Raw genomic sequence first — 15,247 nt, forward strand, 5'->3', positions numbered from 1 at the left:
GATGTCCTGACTGCGAACTCTCTCCTTGGCTGCCCTGATGCCCCGACTGCAGATCCTCACCCCAGTCGTCTGCCCACCAGGTCTCCCGATACCTTGACTGCAAACTCTCTCCTTGGTCACCTGCCCACCGGAGCTTCTGCTGCTCCGACTGTGGATCCTTGCCCTGTCCGCTCGCCCTTCGGAGCTCCCGATGCCTCAACCGCGGATCCTCACCCCAACTGCCCACCCACAATACCTCCCATCGCCCCCAGCCACAAACTCTCTCTTGGACCCCCTATCACCCGCCCATCCGAGCTCCTGATGCCCTGAACACAGACTCTCTCCTCATCCTGACTCACTGATCCCAACACCCTGAGCGTGGATTCACCACCCAGTCCTGGCCATTCCTTCTCTGCGCCTTAAGTGTCGCAGGTACTTACCGTGGTCAAAAGTATGGCCCATGTGAAAGTTGACCTCCACCTGCCGCTCCCCGGCCGACTATGACACCAGCTGAAACAGTAATTCAAGAAAATAGGATATAGTGATAAAGTCTGTGCTTCATGGTCCAATGCATGTGAAAAAATATCTTTTAAGCAATATATGTTTGACACAACATCGAGGATCTGTACTGTGCTGTGGTGTTCTACGTTCTGAGACTGGTGCCCGTGATGTCGCTGGCCGAGTTAACAACTCTCTGAAGTTTTCTTTTCCTGTCCTGTGCATTGGAACCTCTGTAGCAGACAGAATGCTCTCCACTGTACACCTGGAGATGTTTTTGAGAGTCTTCGGTGACGTACCGAATCTCCTCACAAAGTATAGCCACTGGCCAGCCTTCTTTGTGATTGCATCAACATGGAGGCCCCAGGACAGGTCCTTGCAAACTTGAAATTCTTGACCCTTTCCTCTGCCTATCCCCCGATGATGACTGGTTTGTGTTCTCCTGCTCCTGACTTCCTCATGAAATAACACAACAGAGGGGGATTAGTTAGAATGGAGCAAGGGTAACATAATTTTACTAGTGCGGGGTGTCTCCCGGAGTTTTAACGGCGGGAAATAAGCTGTCCTTGAATCCAGTGAGGGGGGGGGGGTGGGGGTGATCTCGCCCTCGTGAATCTTCTTCCAGATGGGGGAGGGGGTGAGAGGAATCTTTGATGTCTTTAACTACCCTTCTGAGGCTGTAAGAGGGGTGGGCAGAGGGGAGAGGGTTGTGTTCACCACCCTTGCTTCACCTGCTCCCTTTGGGCGGAGTAGTTCCTGTGTCACACCGTCGATGTATCCTGCTGGCATACCTCCATCCTCTTTCAAGTGACATGCTGTATTTCCTCTGGCTTTGGAGGAAGCAGAAGCACTGGCATGCTCTCTGTTTCGGCACAGTTGGACCGGGAGAGGAGGTCAGCGATTTGCACACCCCCTCCCCCTCAAATTCATAAGCCCCCTTGTTTTTGGATCTGATGAAAAACAACCCGAGTTGTGAGAAAGCCTTGTCCAGTTTCAAACATCCTCGTTTGCTCTCGTCCCTCAGGACCTTCAACTGGGCCCTGTCGATGGGTGGGAAAGTGCCAGTGGCGGAAGGCCTGGAGCACACTGACCTGCCAGATGGCACGGGTGAGTTCCTCGACGCCTGGCTGATGCTCGTGGAGAAGATGGTGAATCCGACCACTGTGCTGGAGTCCCCGCACTCTCTGCCTGCCAAGCCCCCCGGAGGCCAGAACTTCCCACAGTTCAGTGCCCTGCGCTTCCTGGTGGTCACCCAGAAGGTAGGTGGACCTCTGTGGTTCGGTGGTGCCATGGAATCTGCGCGCTCCATTCTGGCTCTGCCCGTTTGCCGGAATTAAATCCGCATCCCTCTCCAAGCTGCTGTCCAAATGCCCGTCTGCTCCCTTCGAGCAGAAGGTACAGAAGCCTGAAATTCAGCACTGCAGGTTTTTAGAACAGGCTCCATTCCCTCACCCCCTCTCCTCCGCCCCCCCCCCCCCCCAAAAAACAATGATCAGCCTCTTGCACCTCTTTGTATGACTGTTCAAGTTTATTGTCATCTGATTGCACAAGTACACCCTGATGAAACAGCGATCTCCGGTCTTCGGTGCAGTCACACACCCAGACATAACACACATAGAGACAAACAATGCATATGCAGGACAAGTTTCCATCAAGACACTTTTTTCCCTTTATTTGCCCCCGTGCTGCACAGTTTTAAATTTGCAATCAAACAGTTCATACACGATTATTTGTATACATTTTGGTTTAACCCGAGGTCCCTTTGTTCATCCACACGGTTAAGTTTTGGTTTTGGTTTAACATTTTGGTTTAACCCTGTACTCAGCCTTCTGGTTTGTCCTTCCAAAATGCATCACCTTATCTGGATCGAGCTCCATCTGCCACTTCTCCCGACTCTGCATCCTGTCTGTATCCTCTTATAACCTTCGACAACCTTCATCTCCATCCACAACTTCTCCAACCTTTGTATCATCTACAAACCGACTGACCCATCTTTCTCCCTCTTGATTTGTAAAGATCACAAAGAGCAGGGGTCTTTGGGGCAGACACTTTTTTTCCCTTTTATTTGCCCCCGTGCTGTACAGTTTTATATTTGCAATCAATCAGTTCATACATGATTATAGTGCACTTTCCAGATTTTATTAAAGTGTAATTATGTACATTTTTGGTTTGACCATGTATAATTTACAGCACTTTTTATGCATCATCCCCTCACTTCAGGGCACCGTAATACTTGGGACATAGCAATGGTATGTATATTAGTCATGTTTAGTGCTTCGTTGCATATCCACTGCATACAACGACTGCCTGAAAACTGTGATTCACAGACATCTTCTCTGGAGATGTTCTGCCAGGCCTCTACTGCAGCCATCATCAGATCCTGTTTGTTTCGGGGGCTTGTACCACTGTGATTTCTCTTCAGCGTATGGAAGGCATGCTCAATTGGATTTAGATCAGGTGACTGACTTGGCCATTTGAGAATTTTCCAGTTTTTTAGCTTTGTTGCTTCAGCAGGACGTTTGGAATTATTGTCTTGCTGTAGGATAAAGCATCCATGATTTTGGAGGCATTTGCTCGAACTTGAGTAGGTCAGACCCCACTTGGAGTCCTGTGCTTAGTGCTGGTCATCTCACTACCAGAAGGATGTGGAAGCCATCGAAAGGGTGCAAAGGAGATTTACAAGGAGGTTGCCTGGATTAGGGAGCAGACCTTATGAAAACAGGTGAATTGAACTCGGCCTTTTCTCCTCGGAGCGGCGGAGGATGAGAGTTGACCCGATAGAGATGATGAGAGGCATTGATCGTGTGGATCATCAGGGGTTTTTTACCCGGGTCTGAAATGGCTGCCACAAGAGGACACGGGTTTAAGGTGCTGGGAGTAGGTAGAGAGGAGATGTCAGGGATATTTTTTTTTACACAGAAAGTGATGGGAGCGTGGAATGGACTGCTGGCAATGGCAGTGGAGGCAGATACGATAGGGTCTTTTACGAGACTTTTAGATAGGTACATGGAGCTTGGAAAAATAGAGGGCGATGGGTAAACCTAGTAATTTCTAAGATGGGGACGTTCGGCACAACTTTGTGGGCCAAAGGGCCTGTAATTGTGCTGTAGGTTTTCTATGATTTTATAAGATGTTTCTATACACTTCAGAATTCACTTCGCTACTCCCATCGTTAGTGCTGTAATTTCTACATGGTCAAACCACAATGTATTTCAATAACCTTTAATAAAATCTGGAATGTGGACTGGAGCACAGGGACAAATAAAGGGAAAATTGTGTCTTTGTCCAAAATGTTGTGGGGGGGGTGGTGGGGACTGTATGTTTATCCATTTAAATTTAGACATGCAGCACGGTAACAGGCCCTTTCGGCCTGTGAGTCCGTGCTGCCCAATATACACCCAGTTAACCTACACCCCCAGTACGTTTTGAACAGTGGGAGGAAACCCCACACAGACGTGGGGAGAACATACAAACCTCTTACAGACAGTCCGGGGATTCGAACCCTGGTTCCAATTGCTGGCACTATAAAGGCGTTGCACTGACTGCTACGGCAACCATGCCATTCTACACATGTATCGCTTGTCTGTATGTATGTGATGTCTGGTTGTTCGCCTGCTCGATACCAGCGGCAACGCTACAGAAGTTCCAGCAGCGCCACCATTTCATATTCCTGAGTTCTCAGTACTCGCGTGTATGACACCGAACCTCATCTCCGCCCCCTCCGGCTCACTGTTCCTCCCTTGCCTCTCAGGCAGCCTTCGACTGCATCAAGAGCCTGTGGAACCGCAAGCCCCTGAAGGTGTACGGCGGCCGCATGGCCGAGTCTATGCTGGCTATCCTGTGCCACATCCTGAGGGGGGAGCCTGTCATCCGCGAGCGGCTGGCCAAGGAGAAGGAAGGCAGTCGGACAGAGGAGGAAGGGCCACAGGAGGAGGGGACGGCGCCGAGACGGGAGCCCCAGGTCAATCAGCAGCAGTTGCAGCAGGTGAGGGGGTGGGGGGGAGGTCACCTGCTTTCATGGTGCTGGGTGTGGCTCTATCCAGCCCAGTTAAGCACCTATCCCTAAGAACCTCCTCGAATGGTACTCAGTCCCTTGGCTAGTCACACAATTCACTGTTAAACCGTATTTGTTTATATTTAGACATACTGCATAGTTACAGGCCCTTTGGCTCACGAGTCTGTGCCGCCCAATTAGCCTACAATCCCCGATACATTTTGAAAGGAGGAAACCGGAGCCCCAGGGGAAAACCCATGCAGACACGGGGAGAACGTATAAACTCCTTACAAACATTGCGGGATTTGAACCCCGTTCCTGATCACTGGCGCTGTAACAGTGTTGCTCTAACCGCCATGCTAACTGTCGCTCAAGTTGTTGTACTCTGTACTGCATGAGTTGAGATGCATGAATAGCACCCCAGAGCTGGACTTTTTTGCTGTCAGAGGGAGATGTGGGTGGGGGTTAACAGAGATCAGAGAAGTCCATGTGAATGCAGCCTGGTGGCTGAGTACACTGACAGAGTACGGGTTTCCCCTGCTATCCAAAACTATGAAACCTTTCATAAACCGAAATGGCATAAAGCAATGAAGCAATTGCCATTAATTTATATGGAATCATTTTTGAGTGTTCCTTGACCCAGAAAATAACCATTACTGGATGCCGACTAAAAGAGACCACTTTGCTACTAGCAGAGCCAATAGTAACTTCGGCAGCTCTCGAGATTCTTTCTTTCTGCATGAAAATAGTATGAATGGTTGGTGCAGGCAAGTTCAACACATGCCCAATGTCTTTACTTCAATCACCTTGATCGAAATGCTTAATTACATCCAGTTTTACGCTAAGCGTAACACCCTTATGAGATCTTTTGGGCTTTACCTGAGGGCACATCTTGCTAACGGATGCACAAAATAAATTTGTGGTGGAGCACTGGTGCTCACTGACACAGTTCAAAGCTCTGTTGGCGGCTTGATGCTGAGTGTAATTCCTGGGGAAGGAGCCTGGCGGTGCCACTCTTGCCGCTCAAGGTGTGCGCTGCCTCCATAACAGCTCGCTGAATACTATTCTCACTTTTCGCCTTCTTTCGTAGAACCGAAAATCCTCTTCGGGATTCTTTCAGTCAGCGAAAACAGGTACTAATGTAGGCCTTTTGTAAAAGTGAACTTTCGAAAAGGGGGCCATACCTGTACCAGGTTAAACAAGGAAGTCTGCAGACCCTGGGGTCGAGTGCAGCCCACAAGCGTCCTGGAGAAACTCAGCAAGGTCACGCAGTGTTCAGGGGAAGTAAAGAGTGACCAATGTTTCCCTCCTAAACCTGTCACCTCTTTCCTGTGTTCCTTCCCTATTCTTTCCTCCACTCCCCCAGCCTGCCTGATTTCTCTTGTATCTGATGAAATTGTGCCCCAAGTTTCGGGGCAATAGATTTGAGGCAGAGACGCTTCTCCCAGAGAGAAGTGAATTTGTGGAACTCTGCCCGATGAAGCAGGAGAGGCTGTCTCGTTGAATATATTTGAAACACAGGTGACGAGATTGTTGAATTCAAATGTCGAGGGTTCCTTTTTATTGTCCTGCAGTAATACATTAAAAATGTAACATGCACGACTCTGGCATCGGTACTGTGCAATTACTCAGCAAAAGGAGGTGTAAGATGCTCCTTCTGTCCGATAGCCTGCAGGTCACCCTTGGGCAAGGTGTAGTACCTATTTAGCCTCCTAATCAGGGTCACGTGAAGCCATGGATTGCAGATGGTGAATGGTTTTTTTTACAAGCAGATTCTACAAATTGGAATTTATGGTTGTAAAACTAAAAACGCTGGGCAGATGAATCTGCTGATCGATGGGCCAGGGTTACCCATCCAGTATGGACACTGCAACTGAAGAAGGCAACGGGAAACCACTTCGGAATTTTTCCATGTATGATCATGAACTCAACACCGACTATGACCTCAGCTCAAAGATGGAGCCTTCATGAAAGGAGAAGAGGCAACAACTACAATTCAGAGGGTCAGAGATTGTGACGGGGAGAGAGACATGATCGCCCATGCCGAATGGCAAGCCACCTGAATGATGATGATGTACTTCAATTTCTCCCAGCCATAAAGCCAAACAAAGTCACTGTGAGCCCCTAACAATAGGAGAAAGAAAAGCAAAAGAGACACTGAATGTCCATGGGTTCCTCTCCAGCACTCCACAGCCTCTGCAGCTGTTCAATCCATCGGCAATCCGAGCTCCAGATCCAAGTCTCCGATATAATCAGGAAGCCTTCAGCGCCCGATACTCCTACTTGCCCTCAGCTCCTTCTTGAATCCCTGCTCTGATACCTGGTTCGTACAAGCCAGTCTTCAGCAGCCCAAGTGGGCCCTTTGAGTGCAAGTCTCCAGCAGCATACAGCCTGTGAGGGTCCTTCAGCCACTGAGCCCCTTGCTGGTCACTGTCCTATAGAGTAGTCTCCTGTGTTTCTGAACGGGGTGGGGGGGGTGGGGGAGGTTTCTGGTGCCCTGCACTGGACCAACGATTCCCTGGAGTATGCAGGTCTACTGCCCAGCTCAGGTGCTAGCATCTCAGGCACAGAGCCTGTGATTGCAGGATTTTCAAAAAGTTATGCTGTTTGCATGAGGACCCTGGTGTGTCTCCACTCTTCAGGGTCCAAATCAGCTGCAGCGCTGCTGTTACAAATATTTTTTTTTTAAAGGTTTTTTTAAGAATTAAATATTCTGTGGAATGGGCAGGGTAAGTGGAGCTGAGTTCACAGTAGGATCATTGAAAATGGAGCAGGTTCAACAGGCCAATAGCCGTCTCTTGCCATCGATTATTTGTGTTCTGATGCCCCTGCCACCAGTGCCTTCAGCTCTAGCTCTTTGGCTGTGCGCACGACGTCATTGAGGATGGTTGCTTTAGTTGGACATCCTTGGTGGGGTGAGGAGGTAGGGGGAGAATGCAAGGTCTCTGCGTGTGTTGAGGAAATGCCGGACTGCACTGTGCTCTTGTTTTCCAGCTCATGGACATGGGTTTCACCCGCGAGCACGCCATGGAGGCCCTGCTCAACACGAGCAGCATGGAGCAAGCGACAGAATACCTCCTGACCCACCCGCCACCTCTCCTGGGCGGTGCCGTGCGCGTGAGGGCAAGTATCCACATTTTGACGTGCAGTGCCAAGGGGAACTGGTGGGCAGGTTTGCTAGAGCTGTTGGGGAGGGTTCCTGGGTTGTGTCTCTGTGCTCTTTCATTGGCCTTGAGGCCCAGAGGTTGACCTCTGGAGCTTCTGTACACACTGCCTTGATGCTTCTCATCCTGAATTCATACCCAGAGTCAAGGCAAGTTCAGGGGCTCAGGAGGCAGGGGCCATATATATTGAATAACAGATTACTGGGAGTGGGTTACAGACTGGGGTCTGACCCAAGGGTTCAGGGGATTTTGTGGAGAATTACTGATCCCCAGGAGTGGATTACAGGCCAGGATCTGAACCAGGGGATTCACGGGATTATTTATAGAATTACTGATCCCCAGGAGTGGGTTGGTTACAGGACGGGATCTGATCAAGGGGTTCGGAGGATTATTTATAGATTTACTGATCCCCAGGAGTGGGTTACAGGCTGGGATCTGAGCCCAGGAGTTCAGGGGATTCTGTACAGAATTACTGATCCCCGGGAGTGGGGAACAGGCTGAGATCTGACCCAGGGAGTTCAGGGGATTCTGTACAGAATTACTGATCCTTGGGAATGGGTTACAGGCTGGGATGTGACCCAAGGAGCTTGGGGGATTCTGTACAGAATTACTGATCCCAGCGAGTGGGTTACAGACTGGGATCTGACCCAAGGGTTTGGGGGATTCTGTACAGAATTACTGATCCTCGGGAATGGGTTACAGGCTGGGATGTGACCCAAGGAGCTCGGGGATTCTGTACACAATTTGATTCCCCAGGAGCGTTCCTGAAGCCGTATTTTCACGTGTGTGCACAGGAACTCAGCATGTCAGAGGAGGACCAGATGATGAGGGCCATAGCCATGTCACTGGGCCAGGATATTCCAATGGACCAAAGCGCGGAATCACCAGAGGTAATTATGAAGCACCACACTCTGACCCTCGTTTGTCCTCCAAACTCGTTCACTGTCCTGCCAGCACTGGTGGATGTGGAGCAAAGGAATGCCTGCCTTGCCCCTTCTCACTTCATATGGCAAAGAGGTTACTGGCCTTGACTGCCCACGCAACTGCAAAGTTATTGATTGAGGTTGGCCATGTGTCTGAGGAGAAATGAGAAGTCACTGCAGCAGCCGATCCGCCTTGTCTCCTGGAATCTCTTGAATTTCAACTCTTGTCTCTTGCTCAGTCGTCCAGGCCTCTGGGTGTTAGTTCTCAGCGCTGTGTGCCAGCAATGGAATTTACAAGTTTGCTCTGGGACTGAGTACATTCCCGTGCCTCTGTTTTCCTCCACCTTCTTCCCCCCACCCTTGGGATCCACCGCATAAAAATCCGCAACACAGTACAGGCTCTTCAGCCCTCAGTGCTCTACCGACCTAATAACCTACTCTCACAACTGCCTAGAATTTCCCCACTGCATAACCTGCCATTTCTCTCAGTTCCATGCACCTAAAGAATTGTCTCATAAAAGATCCTTTTATCCCAGTCTTCACCACCACTGCTGGCACCATATCCCATATACCCACCACCCTGTTTTGAACTTGCCTTTTGCATCCCCCTGTCCCTTTCTCCCTACTTTGCTCCTCCCACCTCTGTTCCCCTTGCCCCATCCTCCCACCTCCTCTGTTCCCCTTGCCCCATCCTCCCACCTCCTCTCTTCCCCTCGCCCCATCCTCCCATCTCTTCCCCTTGCCCCATCCTCCCACCTCTTCCCCTTGCCCCTTCCTCTCCTCTCCTTTTGCCCCTTCCTCTCCTTTTACCCTTGCCCCTCCTCCCTGCCCCTTCTTCCCTCCCTCTCCACCCTTTCTTCCCCCACTCTTTTCTGCCTCCTCCCTGCTGCTGCTTCTTCACCGCTCCTTCCTCCCTGCCCCTTCCTCACTCCCCTGCCCTTCCTTCCCATCCTTTTCTCCCTCCTCTCCCTGCTGCCACTTCCTCCCTCCTTTCCCCACCCCTTCCTCCCCCACCCTTTCCTGCCTTCTCTCCCCACTGCCGCCTCCTCCCCATCCCTCCTCTCCCCATCCCTTCCTCCCCCACCCTTTCCTGCCTCCTCTCCCCACTGCCCCTTCCTCCTTGTCCCTCCCTCCCTCCTCTCCCCACCTCTTTATTCATGCGCCTGCTGTTTTTTTTTGCCTCCACCTTGATGCTTGCGTGCCACGGGAGAACTGGATGTCTCTACTTGCCCTCTGACCTGTTCCCCCCTCTCTCTCCCCCCTCCCCACCCGCCCCAGGAGGCAGCCCGTCGCAAGGAGGAGGAGGAACGTAAAGCGCGTGAGAGACAGGAGGAGGAAGAGGCGAGGAGCTTGGAGCGGTACCAGGATGCCGAGCCTCTGGAGCCCCCAGAGCTGAATGCCTTCACGGAGAAGATGCTGCCGGGGTGTTTCCACCTGCTGGACGAGTTGCCAGACACGGTGTACCGCGTCTGCGACCTGATCATGACTGCCGTCAAGCGCAACGGGGCCGACTACAGGGACCTGATTCTGAAGCAGGTTGTGGAGCAGGTGAGTCGCTGCCGGGCCTGGTTCGGGGCTGGAATGTCACGTTAAAGGGCAGCACGGTTAGCATGGTAGTTAATGCAGCACCACCGACCAGGATTTAAATCCCACGCTGTATGTAAGGAGTTGGCGTGGTTGGCGTAACACCATTAGAGCGCCAGCGATGGGGACTGGGGTTTGAATCCTGCGCTGTCTGTAAGGAATGTGCATGCTCTCCCTGAATCTGTGTGGGTTTTCCCTGGGGGCTCTGGTTTTCTCCCACTGTTTGAAACCTAGCGGGGAGGGGTTGTTGGTTAATGGGGTGTAAATTGGGTGGCACAGACTCGTCGGGCAGAAGGGCCTGTTACCGTCTGGTACATCTAAATTTAAAGAGAGTTTGTATGTTCTCCCCATGTCTGCATGTGTTTTCTTCCAGTGCTCAGGTTTCCTCCTACCCTTCAAAGTGTTCGAGGTGTGGGAGGGTCCGGGGTGGGTGTGGTAGGTTAATTGAGTGTAATTGGGCAGCACGAGCTCGTGGGCCAGAAGAGCCTGTTACCGTGCTGTATACCTAAATTTAGCAATAAACAAACACTGAGAGTTGGGGAGAAACACTCAGCAAGTTGGGCAGCGTCCGCGGAGTTTTGGCCTATCATCAGATCTGGGAACGAGGTGGGTGGAGGCAGTGAGTTGTGGAGCGAACCAGTGGTTTCACGGAGGGAGGGGGACATGGTGGTCATCACGTTAAGCTGCTGTCAGGCGCTGTTGACAGAAAGGCTGCGGAGACTTCCCTGGTACGTGAGATTGGTGTGCATGGAAGATGGTAAGGCCGGAAAAGCTCAGCTGGTTGGGCAGCATACATGGAAAGAGAAGGTTTATTTTTCAGGTGAGGGTCCTATTATCAGATGCGGGGGTGGGAGGGAGATGGAGGATGGGGTTGAAGTTCCAACTTCATTGTTGCGGAGATTGAATCAGCGCTGGTTTCTCTCGACAGGTGTGGGAAGCTGCCAACGTCCTCATCAAGGCAGCCCTCCCCCTGACCACCAGCGACACCAAGACGGTGGCGGAATGGACCAGCCAGATGGCGACGCTGCCGCAGGCCTCCAACCTGGCCACCAGGATCCTGCTGCTCACCCTGCTGTTTGAGGTACACGCAATGATTGACCCAATGTGTGCAGTTCCGGTCAGGCCCCCCCCAAAGCAGGAAGGACTGGGTTGGGGGATATGGGCTTCAGAAAGGCTGCGGAAGAAGTTTGCCTGGATCAGAGGTGGGGGGGTGGGGGAAGTGCCGGAACAGGTTGGGACAAATTCTATCCCTTTTTCTCCCTAATGTCGGAGACTATAAAATCATGAGTGCCATCGATAGGGGGGCAGTCAGACTCTTTTCACCCACTGTAAAAGCATCGCACACATCGGTCGCAGGATTTTTATTTTAAAAAAACACAGTTGGCTCCTTGTCCTCTCTGTTTCTGGTGCCCTGTGCTGGTCTGCTGCTCTCCTGGAGTTTGCAACCCCCCGTGGTACAGTGCCCAGTACAGGCAGGGCTTTCTTGGGCACAGACCTCCGTGGTCGAACAGTCTGTTTAATTCCTGTACGGAGGTGTCAGCATGAAGTAGGAGCAGTGCTGTGTCTCTGGTCCACACGAGTGGCAGCACTGCCGTTTTATTTAGGATGAGACCGATGATGATTGTATGTTGAAGTGGGCCAAACTCGGACATCCTTACTGCATAAGATGCAAGTGTTTAAGTGGAAGAGCACAGGAGATTTTTAAATTTAAATTTAAATTTGTTGAAATTTTTGACATACAGCTCAGTTACTGGGCATTTTTGCCCACGAGTCTGTGCTGCCCAATTTACACCCAGTTGACCTACAACTCCCAGTACATTTTGAATGGTGGGAGGAAACCAGAGACCCCGGAGGAAACCTATGCAGACTCAGGGAAAACCCCAGTCCCGATCACTGGTGCTGTAACAGTGTTGTGCCAACCGTGCTGGGATGAGTGGGAGATTTTTTATTTTACACAGTGGGGGTTGGTGTTTGGAATGGGCTGCTGGGGCTGTGGAAGAAGCAGGTACAGCCATCATGCTTGAGAGGCTTTGAGGCGAGCAGGTGAAGATGAAGGGGCAGAGGGAAATCCCAAGTGCAAGCAGCAGAGCTTGATGTGGGCATCCTGTTGGGGCAGCCTGTCGTAGGGACTGAGGATGTAAGGAGCAATATCGTCACCTCAAAGGCCCAGTGTTGGAGTTGGTCCCCTGGTCTCGGGTGCTGGGCGTATGTTGCATGACAAGCGATCTGCCGATTTCTCAGGTTCGCTGAACGACCAGCTATAGTTTTATGAAAAGCAAGAGCAGAGGGAGCACATGCGAACTGGGCACTGAGGTCGAGATGTTGCTGGAACTGTGCAGCTCCCTCTTGCCCCTCGACTCCAGGGGCCAGGGTTGGTGTGGTCGAATTGGACTCCTTCAACAGCTGGGTGACAAGAGACGGGAGGGGGGAGGGGGGCGTGTGTCTGATTGGTGGAAGGCTTGGTGTGCGCACTCAGTGCCTCGGAGACTCCTGAGTCTAACCACTCGTGCGCTTTTGCCTCGGTTCAGGAACTCAAGCTGACCTGTGCCAGGATTGTGGAGACCAGCGGCATCCTGGATGTCCTGATCAAGTTGCTGGAGGTTGCCCAGCCTTGTCTTCAAGCAGCCAAAGAGCAGAAGGAAGTGCACACGCCCAAGTAAGTGCTTCACGCCCAGTGTTCAATACCTTGCAATCCCCTTACAAACAGCACCAGATTTGAACCCAGGTCACTGGTGCTGTAAGAGTGTTGCACAAACTCTGGAAAGAATGAAATGAAATCTCCTTGCTGAGTGCTTGTGGTCATCGTGCCAAGGTCCTCAGAGAGTCGCTGGGCCTCTGTCGGTTTCGCGGAATTTCTTCCCGGCCTGCGACAGCTACAGTTCCATGCGCCGCGGAGAAAAGGAGCTCTGTGGCGGGAGGCCCATTGCTTCCTGCTTAGATCCGTGAGCCCTTAAGTGGAGCTTGGCTTGACTCTTCCTCTTTCTCCTCCCTCCCCTCACATTCTAGGTGGATCACCCCAGTTCTGCTGCTCATTGACTTCTACGAGAAGATGTCGGTGTCCTCGAAGAGGAGAGCGCAGATGAACAAGGTGAGCGTCGAGCACTTGTGCGGGGTTTCCTGGCTTTCGCTTATGGGGGAGGGGGGGGGGTCTCTTCCTATTGGGCTCCCACTCTGGGAGTGGGTGCGAAGGGGAGCTGAGCCTCTTGGAGGGGTATTTCTCGGAAAGGCCCAGCGCAATGGGTGAAAGATTCCATTGAATGCGCTTCAGAGAAGGCGGGTGAGTGGAGTTGTTCTCCAGGCCCATTTGTCTGTGGTACCTTCAAGATTCCATTATTGTCATGTAGTAAAACAGGTATAATATTATTCAAAATTTTGCTTTAATTTGTCATGAGGCAGGGAGATCATCAGAAATTACAGTCAGAGAAAGAGAATCAAAAGAGAGATCCCCAGAAACATTGAGTGTTGCCTCCAGCGCTCTGCAGCTGCACAGATTCCAGTTCAAATCAATGGCTACCTGAACTCCACATCCAAACCTCCTAATAAAATCATGTAGCATTGAGCGCCTGAGGCTCCTTCCTCCCACATGGGTCCTTTGACTGCAAGTCACCTCCAGCCTGTGTGGATCCTTCACCCGCTGAGCCCCTTGCTGGTATGCTGCCGTGGTCACTGTCCCATAGGGCCATCTCCTTTGCTTCTCCTTCTCAACAGACAGGAGATATTCTCCCCATTTCTGATGCCCTGTGCTGGTCTGCTGTTTTCCTGGAATCTGCAACCCCTCATGGTACAGTGCCCAGCACAGACGGGGCCACCTTGGGCTCAGACCTCCGTGGTTGCAGAATTTTTATTTTAAAAAAAAACCCCATCAGCTCCTTTAACAGTCCCTTTCTTGTCTGCTCCTTTTTTTTTAAATTTTTTATTTTTCACACCATAAATCACATTAGCCATGATATACACTATTTTTTTTTCACACATATACAGTGACTTTTTCTCCCCCCCCCCCTCCTCCCAAGCCACCCCCCCACCCCCCCCCTCTCATCCATTTTAGGTATACAATCTAGGTTGCATTAAGCCAGTCAGACAATGTTGTCATTCAACAAAAATACACCAGAAATTCTACTGAGTCCATTCTTTTCTTTCCTTCTCCTTCCATCAACTTAGGTAATGTTTGTCCCCGGTAGGTTTTCGCTATTGTATTTAATGTAAGGCTCCTATACTTGTTCGAATATTTCAATATTATTTCTTAAACTATATGTTATTTTCTCTAATGGAATACATTTATTCATTTAAGTTTAGTAGTTTCTTCCTTTTAATTTGGTTATGTATTCCATTAATATTTAAAGTCATATAGTTCAGCGTAGCCCTTTTATATTTTGTTTGTCTTCTCTTTCTGTTTTTCCATCATTACCTTTCCTCCCTTTCCATTTCTGTTTTCTTATTTTCAACTCTTTATAAGACAACATTCCTACAACATCCAACATTTTCCTTATTCTCCTATTTCTATCTTATTTATCCCCAATCTCCCCTTCCCCTCCTGAGTTGTCCTTTATCCCTTGTCGGACAACCACATCTCCCCTCTCCATTTGGATTTGCGAATCCACTCGCAAGCGTCAACTGATTTTGCAGTGACCGCTATTTCCCCCCACCCCGCCCCCCCCAGAAAAGATTTCACTTTTTATATGTCACAAAGGTCGAAGCTGTCGGCATTAGGACCGAGCAGTAGGATCCAGTGGAGCAGCGCTGTGTCTCTGCTCCCCACTCCCCCTTGGGTCCACACAAGTGGCAGCACTGCCATTTTGTTTAGGATGAGACCGGTGAGGAGAGGAAAAATCTATTGTGCTGAGGGTGTTTCTTGTGTTGAAGTAGGCCAAACTTCCTGCATAAGACGAGTTCCCCAATCCAGGCAACATCTTGGTAAATAGGAGCGGGCTGAGTACATAGCCCTGAGTGCGCCAGTGCTCGATGTGACAGTGCTCAATATTCTGCTACTGACCCGGGCAGGCAGACTGCAATCTTTTCATTTGGAAGTCCAGGATCCAGATACAGAGTGGGGTGTTGAGTCCCAGCAAGGACAGCTTTATCCAGCCTCTAGGGAACGATCGTGTTAA

At 50.7% G+C, this 15,247-nt stretch overlaps 1 protein-coding gene across 10 annotated transcripts in view; it reads left to right on the top strand.

Annotated features, from left to right (window-relative positions):
- huwe1 (HECT, UBA and WWE domain containing E3 ubiquitin protein ligase 1) overlaps positions 1-15,247 on the top strand; it is a 283,531-nt gene that overhangs the window by 149,076 nt on the left and 119,208 nt on the right. For all 10 annotated transcript variants that reach the window (XM_069929120.1, XM_069929126.1, XM_069929127.1 and 7 more), the window contains 8 exons: positions 1,502-1,736; positions 4,229-4,462; positions 7,466-7,594; positions 8,430-8,525; positions 9,837-10,106; positions 11,071-11,223; positions 12,671-12,798; positions 13,149-13,230. In XM_069929120.1, coding sequence (XP_069785221.1) covers positions 1,502-1,736; positions 4,229-4,462; positions 7,466-7,594; positions 8,430-8,525; positions 9,837-10,106; positions 11,071-11,223; positions 12,671-12,798; positions 13,149-13,230 — 1,327 coding nt within the window. The remainder of the gene's footprint in view (positions 1-1,501; positions 1,737-4,228; positions 4,463-7,465; positions 7,595-8,429; positions 8,526-9,836; positions 10,107-11,070; positions 11,224-12,670; positions 12,799-13,148; positions 13,231-15,247) is intronic.

The sequence above is a fragment of the Narcine bancroftii genome, chromosome 3 (genome assembly GCF_036971445.1).
Source record: "Narcine bancroftii isolate sNarBan1 chromosome 3, sNarBan1.hap1, whole genome shotgun sequence".
Lineage (NCBI taxonomy): Eukaryota > Metazoa > Chordata > Chondrichthyes > Torpediniformes > Narcinidae > Narcine > Narcine bancroftii.